At 36.7% G+C, this 26,470-nt stretch overlaps 1 protein-coding gene across 1 annotated transcript in view; it reads left to right on the top strand.

Moving 5' to 3' along the window:
- Positions 1-251: 251 nt before the first annotated feature.
- The window catches only part of LOC149822228 (Cyclophilin-like peptidyl-prolyl cis-trans isomerase family protein), an 84,803-nt gene continuing 58,584 nt past the window's right edge, over positions 252-26,470 (top strand). Inside the window, exons 1-6 of the mRNA XM_089980766.1 lie at positions 252-616; positions 2,104-2,282; positions 2,437-2,535; positions 4,385-4,488; positions 4,603-4,744; positions 25,395-25,617. Coding sequence (XP_089836892.1) covers positions 397-616; positions 2,104-2,282; positions 2,437-2,535; positions 4,385-4,488; positions 4,603-4,744; positions 25,395-25,617 — 967 coding nt within the window. The 5' untranslated portion in view covers positions 252-396. The remainder of the gene's footprint in view (positions 617-2,103; positions 2,283-2,436; positions 2,536-4,384; positions 4,489-4,602; positions 4,745-25,394; positions 25,618-26,470) is intronic.

Genomic DNA, 26,470 nt, shown 5'->3' with positions numbered 1-26,470 from the left:
AGAATAGTAGGAAATGGTACTTAAGTCTTTGCAATCGCACCGAATTTCGAACATGCAGTGTGGCTAACGACCGTCTTGGGGAGAGAACACACCACCCTTTCTAAATCGGAGGACACCTTTGTTGCATTTTTTTATCAATAAAAGACTCAAAGGGTTTATTTGAATGAAAATGCGTTCTGAAGTAAAAGCTAAAAAAGTTGGTTAAATGCAATGGTCCTTATTAACAAATAGCTTGATAAGTTGGGTTCCGAGGGTGTGGAGCATTGAGACGTGAAAACGAAAAAGAAGAGGAAGAAAGAAATCAAGTAAGAGGGAGAAGAGGAGGAAGAAAGAAATAAAGTAAGAGGGAGAAGAGGAGGAAGAAAGAAGAGACTGTTGGGGGTGGAGTGAAGAATCATGTCATCCGTCTATGTTCTGGAGCCACCCACAAAGGGGAAGGTGGTGATGAAGACGACCATGGGGCCTATCGACATCGAGTTCTGGCCCAAGGAGGCCCCCAAGGCCGTCAGGAACTTCGTTCAGCTCGCCATGGAAGGCTACTACGACACCACCACCTTCCACCGAATCATCAAGTCCTTCCTCGTCCAGGGCGGAGACCCCACCGCCACCGGCAAGGGTACCCCTTCTTTCCCCTCTCTCTTCCCAAATTTTTAAATTTCTTTTTGGTCTTTACCAGAGCTTATGGGAGAATACCCAATAAGGGAAAACGCTTCATTCTGTCGGGAAATGTAAGAATTACACGGCATTTGAAAAAATTGTAAATACCCAAGTTGGGTATTTGTTTTTTTTGGACCAGCTTCTTGTTGAGGGACACGAACACCGTTTTAACGTATTGTGTAGTAGATTGGTTTTCATTTTATGTCTAAATCACTATGTTTTTTTACCTGATGATATATTATCGGCCTCTTTTTTTCCGTTTAGAAATTGAGCCATGTTTAGCAATGAATGTGGTTCGTGATTGATAGAGTTGTCCGTATTTGTTATTTTTATGTTTTTTTTTTGTAAATAGTTGCAGCCATCGAATTCGAGATGATGCTTCATTGATACCATTTGGCTCTGTTTGGGGGCCGTGGTTGGGAGCAGTGACGGGGAATTCACCAAATCCCAAGCGTCTCCGTTGATTGCAGTCACCACCTTGGGAGGGGAGACTGAGATGGGTACGGTGTTGGGAGGGGAGATGTTATAAATGAGTGGATTTAGAAAAACGTTCTCATGAGATGTTGTCAAATCCATCGATTTCTTCACCGTTGTCATCACCACTCCCAACTACAGCTCCCAAATAGGGCCTAAAGGTTTGCAGGTCATGTCATGTCATTTTCATCTTAAAGTTTTGTTTCTAAGCATGTATGTTTTATGTGAAATAAATGATGCATTGCACCTTTTGTGGCAATTATTTGGCTATACTCATTCGTGAATGAGTTATCAGTAACCATTACTTCATCAACTTTTTTCGCTTAGGAAGTTTTGGGACTTTTTGATAGAAGCTGAAGGTTTGCTTTTTTGATCTTTTAAAGATTGCAGAAGGTTGTCGGGAGGTGCTGGGTGCGTGGTCTTCATGGGCATCTAATAGGCTGAATCTCAAAACCATAATCATGTTTGAGTTTGAGAAGCCTATGTTGTAGGTCCGTTAGTTAGGTTGGATTATCAGATTTTGTTTTGTTTTTAGTTTGTGTGTGTGTGTGCATTTCCTGTACGGCGCACACACACAGGGTGGGAGGTGCTGGGTTTGTTGGAGAATCAAGAGGACTGAAGTCAAAAAGTGCAGGGAAACATCACATATGACATACTGAGGAAAGGCTTGATGGGACCATCTAATGACACAGCTAATTTACGGAGGGGAGCACTGGAGAAAGCAGTTGAGGAATCTAGGCAAAAGAACTAATGTGTCATGTAGTACGAGGTTAAAGGAGAGTGGGGCATTCATTTGACATATGAAATAACTTTCCATTTTCAATTTCACTTTTATCTGTTTTGTGCACTAATATCTTGCTAGAAAAGGTAGATAAATATATCAAGATTCTTTATGACTTTTGATATCATTAGTTGTTATGTAATGAAAATCTCCCTTGTAGGTGATCGACTATTGAACTTTGCATCTTGTAGGTGGTGAAAGTATTTATGGTGGTACTTTTGCTGATGAATTTCATTCACGGCTTAGATTCAACCATAGGGGAATGGTTGCTTGTGCTAATGCTGGATCATCACATTCAAATGGAAGCCAGTTTTTCATATCTCTCGACCGGTGTGACTGGCTTGATCGCAAGAACACCATCTTTGGAAAGGTTATTTATGATCAACATGAATGTTTTTAGTTTTTATCTGATTCTTATGGATGTTATTGTTTTGGTAATTTATTGCATTGATAAGTTTTTATCTGATTCTTATGGATATTATTGTTTTGGTAGTTTATTGCATTGATAATGTTTTTGCTCACAGGTTACTGGAGAGTCAATATTCAATCTTTTAAGGATCGGTGATGTTGAGACTGATGAGAATGATAGGCCCATAGATCCTCCACGGATCATCTCTTTTGAGGTAATACACGTGTTTGTAATCTAGCTACATTTTATGTATTAACTTTTTTTGGTTGGAACAGCAGTTCAGTGACTTCAGTCCCCATTATATCCCACTTCTAAAAATTGTTCTGGTGTTTCTGCAAGAGCAATAACATAATAAGCTTGCAACTCTGCTTTCAACTTGTCATATACATCTGGTAGTAGATAATATGCCAAAAAGTTAGCTGAATGTGGAATTTGATTTGTTGTCCTGGTATTATTTGGTCTATGTCACCTGGGTACAGGTGCGGGTACGACACGGCAATTCCAAAAAATGTGGGTACAGTGACACGGCTATATATATGTATATATATATATATTAAATATCATATAAATACAAAATAAATAAAAAAAACTGAATATAATCTAAATATATATGCTATATCTAAAATGTATATTATATACTGAAAATATAACGTTATAAACTGAAAATATAAAGTTATAAATTGAAAATGGATAGGATACACAAAATGGTGTTTTCGGTACCCGCCCCCATGTCGACACATGTCAACACGGGTACGCCGACCGAAATGGCATGTCCCGTTACCATAGTATTGGGGTTGTCCACTTCTAATCTCCATCAATCTGAGAGGGTATCAAATTTAGTGGCTTTGACAGATAAAATGTGTGAACTTTTTTGTGTTTAATTTGATGTACCTAATGTTTGAAGATTCAAGGGCTAGATATGGATGATCTTCGACAACTTGACGGTCTCTACTTTTAATCAGTTGTTCCTAGAAATGTTGCAAGTTGTGAAGGTTTACAATATCTCAATGCATGCTCGGTTAACTCAAGACACTCCTTGGGTGTTGTCTTGATTAAATCTGCCTTTGCCATCAGCAGAGAACAACCCACAATCTTGTCCAAACTAAATCAAGTCAAGGTCGTATTGAAACTTCTGTTTTCTAGAATATTGTTATACACATGAAGAATGAGTACAACCATTATGTGAACTATCTGCCTTCTTTCTGCTTCAATGTTGGTTCATATAAACCTGGCATTTTTTTCCAGAAAAGAGCTGTCCAACTATTGGTGACATTTAATATAGCTTAAAAAAAGGATATCAGTGATAAACTTAGCACATGCTACTGTGTTTGTTTGTTTAAAACGATCCTTTTCCTCAAGTTCTTTTCATGGCTCAATCCTATATAACTCTGATGTTCCTGGAATCTAGAGCTTATGAGAGACCAAATAAAACCGACAAGTTATGAATATAAACTGGGAGGCTTTATTTGATTTTTTCTAATATGTATTTCAATAAAATATGACTGCCCAATGAGAAAGATATGTGCTTTATGGATTGCTCACCATCGTTGCGTCCTGTTGAATAAAGCAAACATCTGAGTAGACAGGACACAGTGATATGATTTATACTTGGAGCATAATGGTTTTTCCTTGAAGTTGCCTAGACAAGTGGATAAATTGCACTAACTATTTGCTCTCAGATGTATGAGTATTTTTAGATTGCTGAATGGCTGATGCTATCTTGTATGTGATGAAGTTGCCATCACATGTTATATATTTAATATTAAAGTTAAGTGGAATTGTTTCATATGCTCATTTGATGCAAGGTGAAGCTATTCCCATCTTTGTGGTATTAAAACATGTGGGGAAAACAAAGAGTATAATTTGTCCAGGTTTATGGTTTTATTGTTTGCTAGTGTAACTTAATCTTTGAATTTTCTTATATAAATGTCGGACCTATTGCTTAACTTTACCCAGCGTAAACATCTTTATGGGTCCACAAATTTAGTTCTTGAAGCAAAATAGTCATCAGGCTGTAATTCTTTTTTGTATATTCTTGTACTCATTTGCTGCATATGGTGCAGATATTGTGGAATCCCTTTGATGATATTATTCCCAGACAGGTCCCTGGGAGAGTATTGCCTACTGCAGTCGAGACTAGTGGCAAGGAGAGCAAGAAAGTTGTGAAGTGAGTATAGCCGCCACATACATAGATTCTAAAAAAAATAGCATTCAATTTGGGCTTATGTGCTTGTTGGTACTTCCATAAGCATGCTATATCAACTTCTAACACTTGCTGTAGGAAGTTGAACTTGTTATCATTTGGAGAAGAGGCAGAAGAGGAGGAGAAAGAGTTGGCAGCTGTTAAGGAAAAGATTAAGAGCAGTCATGATGTGCTAAGTGATCCTCGCCTCTTGAAGGGAGAACTAACGGATCAAAAGCAGGTCACTTGCATTTCCTTTCTTCCTCTCATGGTCTACTTCCCTTTCCACCTGCTTGTGCCCCTTAGGTTCTTTTCATTATTGAGAACAACTCTTCAACCTTGAAGAATAAGTTGTAACTCATGCCTCTATGTGCGTGCATGTGCACATGTTTCCTTGTGTTCGTATCTTTTTCTTGGCATGTGTGCATGTGCGTGGGTGTTTGTGTGTGTGTGTGTGTGCTGATGTGCATATGCATATGTGAGTGACTCTTTGTAACGATCCCAACCGATCCTCGTAAAAATAGTGGATTTTTTTTAAACAATTGCGAAAACTAACCCAAGGATCTGGGGCATCACAAATTTAATATACCAAACCACAAACCAAACTGTGCATTGAATCAACTGAAGAATAATTCAAACTTTATTAGTTTAAATCAAAGGTCAAATAGTTTAAAACATCAAAATCTTCTATATCATATGAGCCATCCTGTCAGAACCTAGAAACCAGTCACACAACTCGTAGTCTCCAGCCAGCTATTTAGGACATCACTGAGCATCCGTGCCTGTAAAACAGTTTTAAGAAAACGGGTAAGAACCGAAGTTCTTTGTACGAATTCCTCTAAAAATTCAAACAATACAAGAAATAACATAAACAAATTCATGCATAAATTTTAGAGGAATATCACAATGAACAACTTACCATTCAAACATTTAACCAAATACCATGAAAAATCAATTATTATGCAAAGCCAAATATGCATAATGCATGAACTAATGCTGAACAATAAATATGCACGATTCAATGCACATGCATAAATAACTTATTAAGTTATTTATTGGAGTTGCTTTTGCACGCATGTCCGTATTAAATGCATACAAATTTAATTTTTACTTTTCTTTAAACCCGCAGATACTCAAAACGGGTACAAATTTTCGAAGTGTAAGTTAGATTCTCAATTGTAGCTTAACACACAATTTGTATTTTTATTACTGGGTTTTATACTTGTTCTTCGACCGATATCAAGAATCCTCACCTTCTATTAGAATATTAGGAATCCTCACCTAATGCCGGAACATTAATGAAAATCTTTAACTATTGATGCAACTTTCTTGATATACAAAAACTACCGTTGAGTTAACAAAACTACCCCCAGGCAAAGTGACTGAAATCTCCCTAAAACTGTGGTAAGGAGGTAAACCACCATATCGGATTCAGGGGCACAATCGCATACATAGTTTTAGTATCCTTACGGTCTCTTAAGACCGCCATCCAAGATTCTCACACTGTGAAAGAGACATCAAGAAAGTAATTAATTACACTGGTATCTTTTACCTTTTTAAATTCTTTACATAAGAACTATTTTGCAAATCAACATGCAAAACCAATTTCGGGCCCTGACCCACACAATTTAACAGTGCAATTAAATTTGACAAACCATTAAATTTTCGGAAATAAATTTTGTTGTTGTTGTTGCATAAATTAAATCAAGTGGAGCAACCATGCTCCTGGCCTATATGACCAATAGTGGTTCATATTTGACTACCAACCTATGTAACACAAACTCTTCTAACAGGGCACTATACCCGCGTCGCACCCGCACCCGCACCCTGGTGCGACACTTGGACATGACTTCCTTTATGTCGGGTGAAGTCAACCACACTGAGGTTAATTTTTGTTCAAAAGTAGATTCGGTTAACCCTAACCAAGTCCAGTTATATTCATATTATGTATATAAATACATAAATACACACATCCAGTGGTATTAACTTAAAACTGTTAAAATATATATACCCTCCCTGAACCCTTGCAAAATTTCAGTGAACATGCAACACACACATTGTTTCCAAACATGTTTACAATGTACATTCAAACACACAAAATGAATGCACATGAAACCAAACACATACGCATGCGAATAGATGTTTGCAGAATACATTATCATGATCAATTTCATGCATAAACAACCTAACATGCATATGATCACAGTTATGCAAACATCAAATAAATTTGAGATTCATGCGTATGATATGCACAACTGCAAGTCGATCAAATCAAAATCATGTTTATATGTCATCTCAGAAAGAATACATATATCAATCTTAAACATGTACATAACCAAACTCATTTACTCAAACAACTATGCAAAAATTTCTACCCCAGTCAACCACTAGGGCTGATCCATGTACATGATCAAATTCATGTTCATGGGTCGACCAATGCTACAAAATACATATTTTCAGCATGCTGATTGATCCATATACATGGGTCGGCCAGACCTCGACAAACCTGCACCAGCCCTACTGGCTGACCCATGCACATGTTCACGAACATGTACGTGAGTCGGTTAGGTCTGTACCATGTGGGCAACATGCTGGCTATTCATGGGTCGGCCAGACCACAAGAAACTATGTGTAGAGCATGTACAACATGTCAGCTACACTTAAACATGAGTACAAAAAATCAATAAAACTGAAACATATAATTATTTTCAGATGCATGACATGTAATTCGACTAACATGAATCAAAACAACACATTCGAGTGCATGAGCATGCAACCCAGATCTGAATCAAAATCAAATAATCATATGTTCGGCAGATCTGAACTAGATCTGCCTAATGCGTACACTCGGCAGATCTGATCCAAATCAGTGTGCACCTAAACTTGGCAGATCTGGCCAGATTTGCATGTATGTAAACTCGACAGATCTGAACCAGATCTGCCAGAGCATGACTCGACAGATCTGAACCATCTGCATATACATATGCTCAGCAGATCTGAACCAGCCAAAAGAGCTAGTACACGACGTATCTGGACCAGATCTACATGTACAATTAGTTGGCAGATCCAAATTAGATCTACCTGAGCAAAATACATTGCAAATCTCTATATATATATTCAGTTGCATGCATACCAAAACTCGACAGATCTGAGTCAATAATATGTTTTTCATATGCATATCCATGTAGTTCAACAAATCTAGATTAGAAAAATGAATTTCAAATGCATTTATATGCAGAGCAAACACATCTAAAACAACATATCATATTCAACTGTATGCATATGAAACCCGACAACGTGAATCAACTAAACATAATCAGATTTTTGAATACATATATGACTCAACAAATATGATTAAAATAGGTATATTCCATTGCATGAGCATGAGACACAACACAATCTGAATATGAATATGCAACTCGTTAACACATATATGTCCAGCTTTATAGAAATCAACCATCCTCAAATATATATATATATATATATATATATATATATATATATATATATTCAGCTTGCGTGAGCAAGAAAGCTCTAAAAACATGAATATATATATAGTCAGTATGCATAAGCAGGAAAAATTGCTAACCTATATTACATGCATGTTCAATTTCAAATCAAGAAAATCAACATCTATGGAATCAAAATCCTACGTATTTTCAGGATTTGATACTCTAGGGAAATAAAAAACTCAAGAAATAAACATGTATATGTATATATATATATATATACACAATCGTCACTTTATATATAAATATATACCCTTTTGAATCAGATTTCCTGTTTCCCTCTAATACTTATACATAAATTGATTTATACGTATTCCCGACCCGTAAAAATTTAGAGAGGAACCCTTACCTTGATCGAAGTTTGGAAAAAGATCGAAAAGACTCGGAAAAATCGATGGATGTATGAAAACAACTATTTTATTTTCTTCTCCTTCTTTTCTTTCTTTCTTTTCTTTTCTCTTTCTTTCTTTTTTTTCTCCTTCTCTCTCCTCACACGAGTTTTGGGTTTTCTTTTTTTTTCTATCTCACTCTCTCTCTATCTATACCTCTTTCTCTCTCTAGAAACTCGAGTTCTAGAGAGAGGCCTAGATAAGTCCTTTTTATATTGTTTTATTTTATTTTATTTTCTTTTTTAATAGCTTCTAGATAGGGGTGACGTCCCCTCTAAAGCTCTCTTTTATAGAGTAGAGTTCTACCAAACCTCTTCTAGATCTTATCTCTTTTTATCTTTATTAATTACTTTATTATTATTATTTTTATTTAATTAATTGCCCAAAAGAATATTCCAGGGGGTGTCGCCCCCCTTTGGAAAGCCTTATGGGGTAAAGTTCTACCCCGAGTAGAACTCTACCTCATCCTATTTAAATTAAATGTGATTTTAAAGTTTTAAATTGGCCATAGATGAATTTTGGATCCAGATCTGGATCCAAGATCCAAATCCACATGGATCTTGGATTGGGTCCAGATCCATATTAACTTGGATCAAACAAAGCGGATCCAGTTCAATCCAACCCAGAAAAAGAATAAAATAGAGGTGGGTTATTTTTGAAAAATGCATTTTTCGGGACAATCGTAATCTGATTTCGGAAAAACAGGCCGCCAACGCGATTAGTATTCCGAGGCGGATCTAATGGTGGTCATACTTGAATTTCACCTAAATTTAACATGAATTTCGCTCAAATTTAAAGGTTTAAAACCAAAATTTTCTCGAATCATAATTAGCTCAGCTAGGTCTTGTCAGTGGGCTCTCGGCCATGCCCAGACCTATCTGACATTACCTATAAAATTAACTATTTTCTCACGATTTTATCAATTTTAAATAAATATATAATTTAAAAATTATATTTATCGATTTTAAAAATCATAGAAAAATACACGTGAATGCATGCATGCTTGTATTATATAAAGAAGAATAATACCAAAGAGAGGTGAGAAACTTTGTTGTCTATTGCAAAGGAATGAGTACAAATGCTAATATAGCATTAACCCCTTCTTTTATACTCAAGATACAAAGCAGATAGAATTTATCCTACTTAGTATTGACTTTATGATTGCTAAAAACATGTATGAAACTATCTAAGTTTGGAAAGAAACGTTTTGAAATAACATGAATATATCATCTATTTGCTATTTATTAGATCTTGAGGTTTAGATGAAGGGATTTGAGAAGGAATTTGTTGAAAATTGTGGGAAGGGAGTTGGCTACCTAAGAGTGGTTAATTGAAATTGATTGGAGGCTAGTAAAGTTTATTCTCCTGATCTCCAATGGTGGAAGATTGGGGATCAAAAGCCCAATTTTCCCCAATTAAAGATAAGAACCTTCCCAAAGCTAATACCAAGAGGAAAAGAGCTCAATTTGATTATGATTCCAAAGATATGAGCCATACAAGTGCCCTAACTTATTTATAGAGTGGTGTCTAAGTACCTTAGATTTGTATCTCAAAATTCCTGATAGATCCAATCCAACAAGTATCAAAACCCAACAATAAGCATACCCAATTGCAAGTACTTGAAACCAGTGTTGTAAATATTGTATTGTATTGTACGATATGGTACAATACATATCATTACTTTTGAGCAGTGTTATTAAAAACATGCCTCAAGGCGCAAAAAGCGCGCCTCGCCTCAAGGCGAGGGGCTTTATGCCTTGAGGCGTATGGGTAAAGCGTAAAAGGCCTGAGGCGTGCGCCTCATACGCCTTGAGGCGCACGCCTCGAGGCAAGGCGCGCCTCAGGATGAGGCGCATATGCCTCAATAATTTTGGTCAAATGAGGGTCAAAACCCTCATTTGACCAAAATTTAGGGCTTAAACATAAAGGGGTCGGGGGCCTTTATGTTTAAGCCCCTCTTTTTTTTTTCACAGCAGTCTCTTACAGAAACTCTCACGGTAGTCTCTCTCTCGGCTCTCACAGCATTCTCTCGCTCTCTTGTGGTGAAGCCCCAAAACAGGTTCTCTCTCTCGTTTCTAGTTTTTTCTCTCTCTCGGCTCTCACAGCATTCTCTCGCTCTCTTGTGGTGAAGCCCCAAAACAGGTTCTCTCTCTCGTTTCTAGTTTTTTCTCTCTCTCGGCTCTCACAACATTCTCTCACTCTCTTGTGGTGAAGCCCCAAAACAGGTTCTCTCTCTCGTTTCTAGTTTTCTCTCTCTCTCGTTCTCCTCTTCTTCTTCTTATCTCTTCTCATTCTCAGCCCATTTACACGTCTTCCTCAAGGTAGCTTTGTGCATAAATTAATGGGGACAGCATGATGCCACCAATTTTTCCATGTTCATTCATATATTTTTGTAATACATAGATGCTGTTAAAAGTAGGATTATGATGGATTTCTATTCTATTGGGTCTAATTTTATTGCTTTTAGAAATGAATGCAAAAATGATTTATCAGGTCTGACTGGGATTCAGTTCTGATCATTTAGACCCGAATCAGATTTAATGCGGTTAAGTTGGATCTGAATCAAAACTATATGTGGTAATACTGGATCCCATAAAAAAATAAAGTGAAAAGCATGTTATTTGCATGTAGAAAATGCAAATGGATTGGATTTTGATCCATCTTACAATATTTATCTGGATAAAAAAATAATCCAATTTAATAGATCCATTTGCATCCCTAGCTGGAAATCATATCAGCTCGTTGCTAGTCCATCCAACGCAATCCTATCTGTTGCAATATAAAACATAATCTTTCCTGATAGAACACAAATTCTATATGATCTGTATTAAAATGCGGATCAATTTTAATTAGTTTGTGACTTTTACACGTAGACATGTTTCAACCTCTTCTTTCACCAAATCAAGTATTGCCTTATAAAATTTAATTCTGACTAAAAGTTTCTTACAGCAGATCTAGTTTGGATTTGGATTTAAAATTACCATTTAAAATTTATTTTGGATGTGGATCAGCCTTGTCCCCAGTCTCCTGACCCATATATGATCTCATTATTTCCTAGGATATTGTAATTGTGAGCATAAAAGGTACCTAGGTATTCAATTGGATCAGCCTTGGCTCCACCCTCTACTTCTTCTGCTTCGAGTCACACATGTTGTTATTGCTAATATGCATTTTGTTGTTAATGTTAATTTTTTATTGAATGAATGCTCAGATTTTATTTCTTAGATACTTACATAGATCATATTTTTTCCATATTTATTTGAGATTTTTTATTTTTGGTTGGTTGTTGCTTCATCAATAAAGCATTTCTTATTTATTTATAATTTTAGATAATTTTTATAGTTTTTTTCAAGTTTTAATAAAAAAGTTTTTGAGGCTTACGCTTTGCGCCTCGAGGCTTACGCCTCGCCTTAGATTTTGGTGGAGCGCCTCGCTACGCCTGAACGCTTTTCACAACACTGCTTTTGAGTTTTGCGAATACGATACACACTCATGTTGCGATACGAGTGTGTATTGTATTCGTATTGAGTGTATCGTACGATACACCCCTGTATCGTGCTGTATCATACAATACAGGGTGAATCGTACGATACACTTTTGTCTCACTTTAAAAAGGCCAAAAGTTTCTTTTTTCATTTTAGGTTTTAAATACCTTTTGAGGGCCGACTTTTTCATTTTCCTAGAGGCCATTAAAAGTGCATTTCCATCGTTTTTTCACCAAAAAAAGTGGGTTAAGGTAAAAAAAGTGCATTTTCATCATTTTTTCTACTCAATAAAATGGGTTAAGGCCGTGAAAATTAAAGATTTATATCAAGGTAGAAATCAGGCTTCACACTCCAGCAAAGATAGCAGAAGATGATCTGGCATAGCAATGACATACTCAAGTAATGAGTGAAAACAGATTGAAAATCGAGTGCAACTATTGCCATAATATTTTTGTTTATGTAATATGAAAGTATGAGTATTGTGGTATGTTCTTAATTGCAAGATATTTAATATTTTGCATTGTTCTTGTGAGATAGTTGATGTTTGATGATGTCTTATACAACTCATAGAGACATAAATGCTTCATATGTGATTTTATGGTATTTTGTGCAATTCATCATTGTTTCATGTGATATGACTTTTTTACAAATTTTTGCTGATTTTTTTCTATTTTTCTTGATTTTTTTGGGATTTTTTGAATTTTTTTATTAAAAATTTATGATATTTTACGATACGATATGATACGGTCTTAATTTGGGCCCGACCGATGCGGGTAACGATATGATACAACCTTGCTTGAAACGAAAGACCCAATTACAAGATCATTAAGCCTTCTTACAAGCTAAATGAACCCAAATACATATCCCATACCCAAATATAAGTGGATCTAGCCCAAGCAATGGGCCTTGTAACAATCCACCACGGTTCCATTTTTCTTATCCTCAAGGCAAGTACTTTGGCATGTAGAAGTCTAGCTTGCCTTGATCTTGTTTGTACCATTCTTGCATCCAGATATACTCAAGTGGGTCTTTATTAGGTCTTCCCGATGTTTCCTTTCACTCAGTCTTGCTTGGATCAAAGCTCATCATCTTCAATTATGATGGCCAACCCTCATTATATATCTAACCCATTTACATGGCTAAACACAATTACAATCAAGGTCTCAATCCAACTTACACTTTAATTGGGTGAAGTGAAGCTTTGGTTCCCAAACCCATTATATCATAAGGAAACCCAACGTTGTATTCTTTTACATTTATTCTCAAGCTCTCAACATACAAGAATTATTACGAATCCCATTTATGATTCTTTTATTTCTCTACTCTAAATGTCACCTCACTTCCAAGGTGTAAATCCCCTAAAATGCAGGTAGAGTATGACATTTTGGATAAAAATGGGTTTCTTCCGCTTTCTAATCTTTTCATGATCTCACCACCACACTAACATCTGATTTTCTCCATTGGTGGCTCCTTGCAAGATTGTTCCGGCTCAATCTTGCACTTATCCAAGTTATTTGACTTAAATTGCCTGGCCTTAGCATGTATCTTGTTATTGGCCACATAAGTTTGATATGGCCTGCCACTCATAAGGTAGAAGATTGTGAGTCTCTCCTCCCTATCCTCTCTTTTTCTTTATAGTCTTCCACTATAATTGTGTCATGAGGTTATAATGGTGGCCTAGTTGCTACTTGATATTACCAAGTGGGCATAGATTATGCCTATGGTGCTCACTACATTTTCCCTCTGTATGTACAAAATTTACAATTTGTAAAATTAGGGAAGGATTTTCATGTTCTTCTTCTTCCATAGTTGGATCCATAAAGAAGGAAACACATATGGAACCCCCATCTGCACAAATGTTTCGTGTGGATCCAAGTCTAGCTGCAAAAAAAGATGTTGCTGGCTGCTGCATAGAAGAAAAACCGAACAAGGGGTCCCACTTGGAGATTAAGTTGAGCTATACCTTTTGTTGTTCAAGTGGTCCGGTCATATGCAAGAACAACTATAGTGAAGAGCAAACCAGGATAATACAATGTCTGATCCATAGCTAAGCATATCTCTGTTGAGGAATGTAATGCCCATATTACAAGTATATGTGATACTCTCTTTCTTATTTTTATATATGTTTATTCTAGAGGGGTATTGTTGTAAGTTGTCATAAAGCTATGCCACAGGGACTTGGCACCCGTGTCGACGCGACGCGGGTGCGGGTGCTGCACCCGGTGTGGTCAACCTGACCCTGGGTGCGTTGACCGCACCTAGGGTCATTTATGTCCAACTTTTGGACTTTATATATATATTTATATATATTTATTTATATATTTTTGCCGCACTCCCGTACCAAAGTTTTTTGAAAGTGCCAAACCCCCACCCCCGCGCCCGCACCCTGCCCATGTGACATAGTCATAAAGGTTGTAGTCAACCATTTTTGTCTTTTGTGTAACCAAAGGGGTCAACCCCCCATATATATTGTATCATACCCATTCTTTAATCTAATGAAGAGATTTTCCTCAATGTCTTCTCTCATCATCTTCTTCTTCTCTTGAGCTAATATGGTATTAGAGCAATATTAGAGGTCTATAGAAGGTGGGAGATTGAAGTTTGGAGAGGAAGGAAGCTTTGAGATCGCCTGGTTCGAGACTGCACTTGGAGCTCGGGACAAGCATGTCAGAAACTATATTTTGATGACACACAATATAATACACTGTCATATTTGATTTAATATGATATGATAATATGTCTTCTTGAAAAATGTTATATTATGACTGAATATGCTTTGCCATGTATCTAACGAGTATTTGATGCAAGGATATCTCATCATAAAGGGATGGAGACCTCCTGTTCAAGTACAACCGTGGTGCAATCATACTTCTTGAAGAAAAAGCTTGTTGAGCCATGCGTTCTTAAAGATCATCTAAAGAGATCGGCTTCCTCAAGATGAAATTTTTTTTCTTCTTTAGAGTCATATGTAACAGAACCTTCAGAAGCATACATATTGCATATTACATAAAAGTCACTCATTCCCAAAAGCTATATTTCATAAAAGTATACGATAGTTTCAAAAACCACCTTTTTGAAAACCAATAATTGTACCTTCTTACAACCCTTTATGAAAAAGGTATTTTGACATGATATATTAGCTCATGATTTCAAAAAGTAATAATTGTACCTTCTATCATATACATGACAACTTCAAAAGTAATGATTTTAAATAAGTAAGAAAAAGACAAAACATAGAAATCGGCTAGACAAAGAAAAACAAATATAATATGTTTTGAAAAGACTTTAGTTACCTTTTTACAACTCAAGAATGTCGACTTACTTGAAGTCATCATTCTCTTTGTAAAACATTAAATACCTCCTTTAAAAATCTTTTTAGAAATAACTAGTTTAATCCCACTCAAGAATGTCGACTTGCTTAAAGCCTTCATTCTCTCTGTAGACATTAAATAGCACATCATAAAGCAAATCTTGATATGACTATTTACAAATAAAGATTTCAAAGCATTTATTGTACTTACACTCATTTAAGTAAAGAAGTGACAATTTCTAAATAAAATACTTAAGTACTACAAATCATTAATTAGAATAGAGACAAAACTACATGATGGCTTACACATCCAACGTTCAATGTACTATTGTAAGAAAAAGAATTTTTACATAAACTATATAATACCTAAAATATTACAACGACTAGTGTACCTCATATACTACTTTTATGGAAAGAAGACTTTTTCGAAAATCCATAAAAATGTTTTTTGAAATGACGTGACATCTCACATCCCAAAAAGACTATCATTTAAAAAAGACAACGACTATTTTTCTAAGGCTATATAAACACAAACAAATTACTTATTTCAAAATGGACATGTGAGCTTACAACGAGAAAAAGTCTTATTCGATATTTGAAAGAAAGCCTTGAAAAAGAAAAAGAAAAGAAAGAGAAAAAGTCAAGAATAGCTCTTTGACAAAGAGTATCTTCTGAGTGAAAAGAACAGAACATTCTGAGAATCCTTCATTCGTGCATTCATATCATTCTGAAGGTTCTATAGAAAGTATTGTAACTTTCTGTTATTCACTGTATTCCTTCTTTGTTGAAAGAAGTAGACCTCTGAGAAAGAGGTGTTGTCCTTCTCTGTTGAGAGAAAAAGACCTCTGTGAAAGAGGGTGTGCCCCTTTTCTGTTAAGAGAAGAAGACCTCTGAGAAAGAGGGTGTTCCCCTTCTCTGTTGAGAGAAGAAGATCTCTGAGGAAGAGGGTGTTGTACTATTTATCCGGTGACTCGGATGTTATAGTGGAAAACTCAAGTGGTTTGCTTAGACACTGGATGTAGGTCTGGGAATTGACCAAACTAGTATAAATTCTGTGTTTTATGTGTTGTGCCTTATTGCATTCTGTTTTTATTTTATCGATCTTTATCGTATTTCACTATTCACCCCCCTCTAGTGGAATTTCAAAGCATTGATGATGTCAACTTTGACCCTGTGGACTGTGAGGTTTGGGTTGGCTGAGCTCAGTTGTTGCTAAATCTTGATTTTAGAAGCGCTGCAAATCAAGAATTGGGTCTATTGGGTAAATATTGGATTTATTGTGCATTTCCAATATTTTCTGATTTTAGGGCCAAACAGTAACCAGATTTCATTATTCTGCTTATTCTGATCAAATAGATGGGTGTTAAAATGGGGCTTGGCTTCATTTTGGTCGTTTTTGAGATTATTGATGAATGAAAGCAGTTTGGAGTCTTGATATCAAGATTTGGAGAAGTATTGAGTTTTGTGGTGATTATGGGAGGCGGTAACTCTAGTTATCGTCCCTTGTTACTCGACTTTGCTAGGTTGAGTACAGATTGGTTGCATTGTGTGGGGATTGTGTACACCCTATACTCGGCTTGTTTGAAGACTGTTTTGTGAAGTTTTGGTGGTGGGTGCTTCATTGTGTGGTGTTTTGTATATCGGTTGTTAGAAGGGTGTTGGTGCATTAAAGTTGGGTGTAGACACAGTTTTGTTGACATAGGTATAGTTAATTTTGGCTGCAGTTTTGCTGTGTCTTTTTGTGCTTTTGTGCATCTTGTCTTCTTCTTTGTGCAACAACTATATTGTAGTTGGGGGTTGTGGAGAGTATGGAGAAGGAAGACCCAATTCAGCTTCCTCCGGAGAAATTGGATGGGACCAACTATGATTTTGGGTCTGACTTTATGATTACTGCAATTGATGAAAGGCTATGCCACATAGGTGCCGGTGCGGATTACGGCGATGCGGCACTTTAAAAACACTTGAGTGTGAGGGTGCAGGGAGTATATATATATATATATAACAGTTTTAAGTTAACATTAATAAAATAAAAACAATTATCATATCATCAATTCATCATGCATAAATTCATGCAATAAATCAAATTAACAATCTACAATTTCTATTCCTCATCAATAAAAATAGCACTACACTGTTGCAAAGGTGTGTGTATATATATATGTATGTATGTATACATGTATATGTGTGCGTTTATGTATTTATATATAATATAGATAAAACTGGACTTGGTTAGGGTTAATTAAATTTACTTTTGGAAAAAATAAATTTCAGTGTAGTTGACTTCACCTGACACAAAGGGAGCCTGTCCAAGTGTCGCACTCGATGTGGGTGTGGTGCCATATTAGAAGAGTCTGTGTTACATAGATAAAAAGGGGTTAGGAGGTTATCTCAATGGGGCGTGTGTGAAACCAAAAGTAGGTGACTCGAATTATGATACTTTCGTGAAGGAATGGATGATGAATAATTTTAAAGTGAAGTCCTGGATTCTTGTCTCAGTAGAGTAAATAATTGCTATGAATATCTCTAAGTTCCAAAAAGCCAAGGATGCATGGGGCTACTTGAAGCTGATTTATATGCAAGAAAACCAGGCAAGGCAATACCAGTTAATGCAAGACTTGAGGTCCTTGAGACAATGAAACAAGTCAGTTCATGACTTAGATTTTGAGATGCAACAGCTATGGGATTCATTGACATTGATATAGAGTAATAAGAAGTATGATAAATGTAAGGACTGCAAGGCCTGCATGGAGACAAAAACTTATATTAAGGAAACCGTGAGGGTCATAGAGTTTCTTATGGGGCTTTGTCTTGAGTTTGACAATGTGAGAAGTGCTATAATTCACATGACTTTTCTTCCCCAGTCACTCAGGCTCTCTATAATCTTATTGCAAAAGAGACCAAGATGAAGTATATTCAGTCTTATCCTACAGGTGATTCTGTTATGTTTGCAACTTGCATCCAAGCAAGCAGGGAGTTATAGTGGTGAGAAGTCTGGGACACTCAAGTTTGACACTAATGGAGTAAAGTTTGATTATTGTAAGGAGATGGGGCACGTGAAAAAGAATTTTCTGGTGCTGAAAAGGAAGAATGCAAGTATGGACAGGAGTGGCTCAATGTTCAGTGCTACAAGTGGTGAGAAGAGCACTGTAAAGGATGAGGAGGGAGAGGTAGTAGCTTCACCTCCTTCCACTTCAGACCAGTGTTATTAAAAGCGCGCATCAAGGCGCAAAAAGCGCGCCTCGCCTCAAGGCGAGGGGATTTATGCCTTGAGGCGCATGAATAAAGCGCAAAAACTCCAAGGCATGCGCCTCATACGCCTCGAGGCGCGCCTCAAAATTAAGCGTATACACCTTTACTCCTTTACTGCTTTTGGTCTAATTTGACTAAAAGTTGGGGTATAAACAAAGAGGGCCCGACCCTAATTAGGGTTTTATTTTTGCATTTTGTTTCTCTCTCTCTCTCTCACGCAGCTTCTCTCTCTCGTCATTCACACGAAGGCTCTCTCTCTCGTGGTTGAGCCCAGAAAATAGGTATGTTCTCTCTCTCGTCTCGTCTCTCACATGCATGTACTCTCTCTCGTCTCTCATGTATGTGATTGTGTGTATCACACAACTTCTCTCTCTCGTTGTTCACACGCAGGCTCTCTCTCGTGGTTGAGCCCAGAAAATAGGTACGTTGTCTCCCATCTCTCACAAAAAAAATCTACGATATGCCAACATAATGATGGTAGCCACTAGCCAGCATTACGAAAACAATTATAAATTCTGAGGAAAAATGTTGGCAAGCAACCAGGACCGCCCCATGCCAAGAAATCAGCTACCAGTTCGTAAATATTCTGGCGGTGTATAAGCAAGGTTCATGCTATAACTCTTTCCATCTCTGTTGTTTTTCATAAGACCAAAGCAAGAAAGTCTTGGATCACCATCCTGCAAGTAAAAATAAGAATATAAGCTGAAACACAACCACAACCATGTGTGCGTGCATGTGTGCATGCCCCACTAATGTTCTCAGGAAATTTTTGACAGGAGAGTATTTAGGGATAAAACTCATTTCTCCTGGAAAATATTGTGAGCAAGTCGTGAAGTTGTCTGTGCACCTGTGCATGCTCCACTAATGCTGGTCTCAAGAAATTCGTAGGGAGATTTTAAAATTCACTTCTCCTAGAGAAAAAAATTGCGAACAAATCAATGATGCTGTACAGGGACTCTGCAAGCTATAAACAAAGTCCAAAATTTCCAGCTATTTCCAGACTCTTCCAGTTGAGAGAAGGGCACATTCTCTCAATTAAACAACTCAGACTAAATGGGACCAACAAACTTTTCTAATACAGGATTCTTGCTGCACTTGAGACAAGCATACGTTATTTCCCGATCAAAGAGAACTCTGTATGCATTAAGATCATGATACAATGGATGACCTTCACTACTACAATAGTCCAAAGCCTCGCCCATATAAAGAGAAACTCGTAGGCACATATCCCACTCAATTGTCTGTGTTTCCCCTAAAACAAAACAAGCAAACAATCATGAGAGATCATCAGAGATGAAAACCATCTTGAAGATAAACTCATTAATAGAGTTCTAAAACTAAGAGAATACAACAAATATCACACACATACACACACAAAATTAACATTGCAGTGCCTAAAATCTGTGTACTTTTGTATAGTCCTGCAGTACACAAATATTGAAATTTATGCTTGACATCACAAGTGGGAAAAGATCACTGAGTATACAAACCAAATTGACATGGATTTAGAATAGGTATAATAAATAAGCACGAAATTTTGAAATTAATTAAATATCCTAATACACACTTTTTATCATGGTTATTTAAGCCATTGAATTTATCAAAGCACATTAATCATTGAAATATCAAAAACTATGGAAACATAAAAAGAAGCAACAGAAGTTGCTGCAGGAAGAAATATGCTCTTTAAAATGACTGACTTCTTGAAGTAAGATTCTAACCTGACATCTAGGTTTCCTTCCAATGATGGTAAGAGAACAAATAAACAGACATCAGTTTGCTTATTTGTAGGAAACTTGAGCTTATGCTTCCTAAATCCTAGTTATTGGAGCTCATGCCTGTACTCTCTCTCGTCTCTCACAAAAAAATTCTACAATATATGATCAACATACTGTTACTCTGTCTCAAGTTTGCATTCTGTTACTCTGTTTTATTATTTAAATATGTTGATTCATGTTGGACTGTTACTCCCTCTGATCTTTTAAGCTGATTTTTATATTGAATTTAGATGGGAGATAAATACTTTCTATCTCCCCCTTTTAGTTTTTCCATGGGTTCTTTCTTTCTTCTTACTTCTTTTCTTGATGCTATTTTTTACTCTCATTTTGAAGAGTTTGAGTTGTAATTATGAATGTTAACACTTTCATTTTGAAGAGTTTTGGATAAATATATTAACATTTGGTTGTTAATGTTAACGTGCATTTTCTAATTATGACCTATGTCACACGGACTCGGCTAAAGAGGTGCCGCACCCGAGTCGACACGCCCCGACACGGGTGCGGACTCGGGTGCGGCTTCGGACTCGGCCCGGACTCGGTCAACGCCGAGTCGGACTCGGTCAACGAGTCCAGGCCGAGTCCGTCCACATTTTGGACTCGGTCAACTTTGACCGAGTCCAAAAATGTCCCTAAAAAACTAATTTTTTATATTTTTTATTTAAAAAATATATATATAAAAAGGCACTGTGACTGTGCAGTCTTTGCAGTGTGCACAGTCACAGACTGTGCACAGTCTGTGACTGTGCACAGTGCACAGTCTGTGACTGTGCACAGTGCTGTGCCTGTGCACAGTGCACAGTGCTGTGCCTGTGCACAGTCACAGTCTGTGACTGTGCACAGACACCTGTGGCATTTTAAAAAAAAAAAAAATATATATATATATATATATATATATATATATATATATATATATATATATATATATATATATATATTTTTTGCCGAGTCCCCGTGTCCAAAAATTTTAAAATTGTGCCGCACCCGTGTCGCACCCGCACCCGCACCCATGTGACATAGATTATGACATGATGTTGCTAGTTGCATTTTGTTGTTAATGTTAATTTTTTATTGAATGATTGCTCATATTTTATTTCTTAGATACTTGCATAGATCAAATTGTTGCATTAATGTTACTTTTACATGTTAATCTCATATTTTTTTCGTATTTATTTGAGATTTTTTATTTTTTGTTGGTTGTTGCTTCATCAATAAAGCATTTCTTATTGATTTATAATGTTAGATAATTTTTATAGTTTTCTTTTAAGTTTTAATAATTTTTTTTTGAGGCTTACGCTTTGCGCCTCGAGGCTTACGCCTCACCTCAGATTTTGGTGGAGCGCCTCGCTACGCCTCAACGCTTTTCGCAACACTGCTTCAGACATTCAGTCATCTGTCTATTCAAGGCTAGATCAGTTAGAACAACAAATTTAGCAGCTCCTCTCCTTGTCCACTTCCTCAGTTGCCACTACTTTTTTGGATACCTCTGGTTGTGCTTTCGCAAGTATCCCTAATATTAGTTTTGGTTGGTTAATAGATTCAGGAGTGTCATGTTATGTGACTCCTAATGAGTTTATATAGACCAATTGTAAACCATTATGTGGTGCCTTTCATACTGCGGATGGCACTTATGAATGTTTCTAAAGTTGGTTCAGTTACTTTTGCTTTCAATCCTCATAAAAAACTTAATGTTCCTGAAATTTTTCTAGTCTCTTCCCTTGCCATGAATTTAATTTTTGTTGGCCAAATTACTCAGTACAATTGTGATGTTGATGATTGTTGTTTTGTGCAAGATTGGTCATCAGGAAAGAAGATTGGGACTGGGCATAGATGAAGCCATCTTTATTTTCTAGATTAGTTGACCAGTGTGCTGAGGGTGTTGATAGACACAGTGTTGGTGATGCAGTTTTGGAGTCGTCTGTCTTGTGGCATTGACGTTTGGGTCATGTGTCTAGTACTCTAGTTCTAGGTTGAAGCATATGAGTGCCAAGGGGTCACTCATTATTCAAATGAACCAAGGATAGCGTATGATTCATGTCAGCATTGAAGAGTGCATCACCATCTATACATTGTATAAAAATGAAAGTTTGTCCAGTAGATACTCCATTAGGATGTTCTTTATCATACTGAAGTCCCACTTTGACCTTAGAGAACTGACTAGGATATTTACTAGTTCAGGTTGAGTTTGGCTTAGGATGTCTTTGTCAAAAAATGAGTTAGTCTGGTGCTTAGGGTCTCTTTGTCAAAAAATGAACTAGTCTGGTCTTGATTGAATTAGGTTTCTCCATATGACTCAATCTAGATAAGTTTTTTTTTTTAATGAACCAAGCTGTTCCAATCGATAACATGTTTTCATCTAAGGTGTGAGTTGATATCAGCCAATCGAGAAAAGAATTATAAAGTACCATTATTGGACATTTTAGGACAGTTGTAAATTCATTCAATGAGTAACCCTTTCCAGACTTTGCAAAATGTGCTTTTTTCATTGATTGCTATGAATAGTGTCCTATTTATCTCAGAATTCGTTGAATATATAATTTAGAAAGTCAAGATGTATGTCCTAAATCATAATTTAGTATACCTTTCAAACAAATTCTCCAACCCTAAGTGAATTTATTGAGGTTTGTGACTTAGTGCTTTAATCAATATAGAGAGCCCCTGATGAAGCAAATTCATAAATTGGGGCTTTGTGAATGGGAAAAGTATGAAGACATTGGTTGATACTAGAGATTTGTTCGAAAACTCATTTGCTTGACCACAAGGCCCAACATATCTATGCAGTTAGTATATTTAGCATCTTTAAGCATACTTTTCTATTGATCATATGGCAACTGTGTGCTGTATCTTAAAATACCTAAAGCAAAACCCTGAGCAGGGTATCTAGTATGTAAATCGTAGACATTCTAATATTAAAGTGTGAGATGTAGATTAAGTAAGTTCTTTGAAGGTATGAGGTCCACATTGGGTTATTTGCACACTGGTAGGAGAAAATCTAGAGGAGTAAGAAGCAAATAGTGGTCTCTAGATCAAGTGCAGAAGCTGAGTACAGAGTAATAACTCATGGTAGTTGTGAAGGGATGTTAAGGTCAATACTTTCATAATTGGAATTGAAATAAAGACACCAAATGACCTATATGGTGATAATAGGACAGAAACTAGATAGCTTCTAACCCTATATATCCTGAGAAAAATAAAACACATTGACTTTGACTGTCATTTCATAAGGGAGAAAGTAGAGTCCAACATGTTTTGGGTGATGCACGTTAGGTACACAATCAACTTGTGGACATTTTCACAAAGGCGGTCAGAAGATCCAAGCTTAAGGAAATCATATGCAAGCTGGGGGGTGATAGTTATCTTCTCTCCAACTTGAGGGAGAATATTGAAGGCATGTTTTTTATTGGGAAACTTTAAAAAATGCACCTAACTTATTAGCGATAATAAAAAAACACACCTAACTTTTAGAAAATGTTAAAAGCACACCTAAAGTTTTGCATGGTTAATTAAAATAACCCAAAGTTTAGTTCCGTCAAAGTTACTGTTAAATGTGCATTGAAATCACCATTTTACCCTCAAAAAACCTAATTTCTGCTTGCCATTCTGGATTTTTTTTTCAATGTGATTGTTGACTAAAGCACACAACTTTCCTTTTTTCCTCATTTGATTGATTCCGTTTTCTCATTTTGCTACCTACCAATTTGAGCAGATAATATACTGCAGACACTCATGAAGATCATGATCGATACGCTTCAGAGAACTAGTTTGCCTGAAAAGGAAGTGAAACCAATACTTAAAAGGAAAAATTGTAAAGAAGAATATGCAAGGAAGAAGATCCATTGGGGCTTAGAAAATAAGGTTTCAAACAAAAAGCGACAAATTGTTGTTAGATGAGCTTGTCTTATTTGGGGTGTCAAGGAACATGAGTGTCTTCCTCCAAAGAGGCAGAGGAAGGGGTTTTGGTTGGCTACTGAAGAGAGAATCTTTTGCAAAGGGCATGAGTATTTGTTATGTGTCTTAAGGATAGGACTACTGGGTGGAGTTGGAAGCAGAGAGTTGTTGATCCTCCTGCTGATATCACAATTTTCACTAGAGATCGTAGCATGTCTCCATGAGTCAGAGATGAGAGTTTAGTAACTCCCCCTTTCTTTTAATTTTCTCTTTTATAATGGAGAGAGAGAGAGACTTATTCATTATGTAGTGCTGTAAGGGATGGAGAGAGGAGCCCTCACTGGATGTCGCGAGTGATGGACAGGAGTTGAACGACTTTTTGGCCATAGAAGGTTGGGTAGGTAGGAAAGAACATAATAAAACAGAAAGAAGAAACATGAGAAACCCAATAGAGGAAAAGAACACACAAAGGGTAAATTAATACATTCAACTTCTTAACTTAAGGTGGGTTAGTAATAATCCATGTTATCTCGACGGAAATCTTTTTGATTGATAGTGCAAAAGATTAGGTGTGTTTTTAACAATATTCGAAAGTTAGGTGTGTTTTTTATTCTCTCCAACTTAAGGGAGAGTATTGAGAGACATGGTTTTTATTCTATTTCCTGTACAATGGCAATTTTGTCGTTTCTACTCTTTTATGACTTATTTTATCTTTTGGCTGTTTTATGAGGGTGTTTTTGTCATATTGATATTGCCCTATCTATGTATAACAATAAGGGAAATGGAAAATACACATGGTTTTTGGTCATCATCATCATCATCATTTTCTTTTCTCTATTCTATCCAGATTCATAAGATATGAACTTTGCTATTTAAGAGTTTTTATCATTTCAATCAGTTAGACGCTATTATCATTGATGTAACTGGTTTAAAGCTAAAATGAAAATGAATTGTTTATAAATCGAGACACATTCCCAACATATCTTTAAATTTGATTCCTGAAAACTACTATATATATATTTTTTAGTTTTATGGGGTGTCTAATTGCTCGCTGGAAGTCTTTTTCTGAAGTTTTTTAGATTGTACAAATTCTTACCTGGATAATTAAGATATGGTTTTGGCTTCATTATCAGAATACATTATGGTCGATTCAACACACTTAATTGATTATAAGACTGTTTATTGTAGTTTGATTTTCAGTAGTTGCAAAAGTAGTTTTCGTAGCTTATGATTTGAATTTAAAATTGTCAATGAAAAACATCTGATATTAGCATTTTTTGCTTCAGGATTTATCAGCACAAGAAAGGACTAAAGAAATACAGAAGTCAGTAAGGGAAGCTCTAAGTTCTCACAAAAATAATGTAAAGAGTGAAACAGATATGGAGCCGTTTGACTCCCATGGCCAGAGTGATGATGATGAGGTCAAGTTTGATGAACACATGCGTCTGCAAGTGCTTAAAAGGCGGAAAGAGATGGGGGATATTAATGTACCAAAGAAGTTGAAAAATGGTAAATCATTCACTCAATGAATAAACAATTTGGATAGCTGGAGTTGCATTGGCTTGGTTTACCACTCTGTTCTATGATATTACCTGTGAGCATTGTGCCTGGCCTGGTCTGGACTTCGTAGGATGTGGCCCATCAGGTTTTGGGCAACCTGTAATTAACAAGGCCTAGCCTGATAATATTAGATTGGGTTTAGGACCAGGAATTATCAGGCTTTGTGTGTAAAGCTCAGCCTACTGCTGTCTGTATGACCTTCTAGTCAGTAATTGGGTTTAATCATGCCATATCCGAAGCAGGTTATATGTTCCCCCCGGAACACGCAGGTGCGTGTTCTCGGGTCTGAATGAGTGCCACATATGTAAGCACGTGGGGCTCGTTTTCCCGTGTGTGTCGGCATCACTTAGCATTGGAGTCCGGTTTTGTTTGCAAAGACTTAAGTACCCTTTCCCGCCATTAGCGCCGTGAAACGACGTTTCGAGTAAAGGACAAAAATGTCCTCCCGCTAGAAGAGAGAAAGGGTTAAAATCATCATCGTTTTCACCCTAAAGAGTAAACAATTATGCTTTAACAAGAGCTCCTCGCAATATGTCGCCCTAAACGTTCTGGCTCACCCTTTGACGATGCACCATATGCTGTAACAGGAGCTCCCTTTGACGACGCAACCTTTGACGTCTTCTGCTGCCGCAGGATCACTCTTTGCCGTCATCTGCTGTCGTCGGAGCACCCCTTTTCGTCGTCTACTGTCGTCGGAGCGTAGTCGGAGCACCGTTGCCACCATCGGCTGCATCTACCTTCTAGGTGTTTCTCTTCCACTGTCGGATTAGCAAAACTTGTGTCCTTTCAGTGAGTTTTGTGT

Source organism: Nuphar pumila, chromosome 11, assembly GCF_984573655.1.
Source record: "Nuphar pumila chromosome 11, dmNupPumi1.hap1.1, whole genome shotgun sequence".
NCBI classification, from domain to species: Eukaryota; Viridiplantae; Streptophyta; class Magnoliopsida; order Nymphaeales; family Nymphaeaceae; genus Nuphar; species Nuphar pumila.
This window is presented reverse-complemented; position numbering and strand designations above follow the sequence as displayed.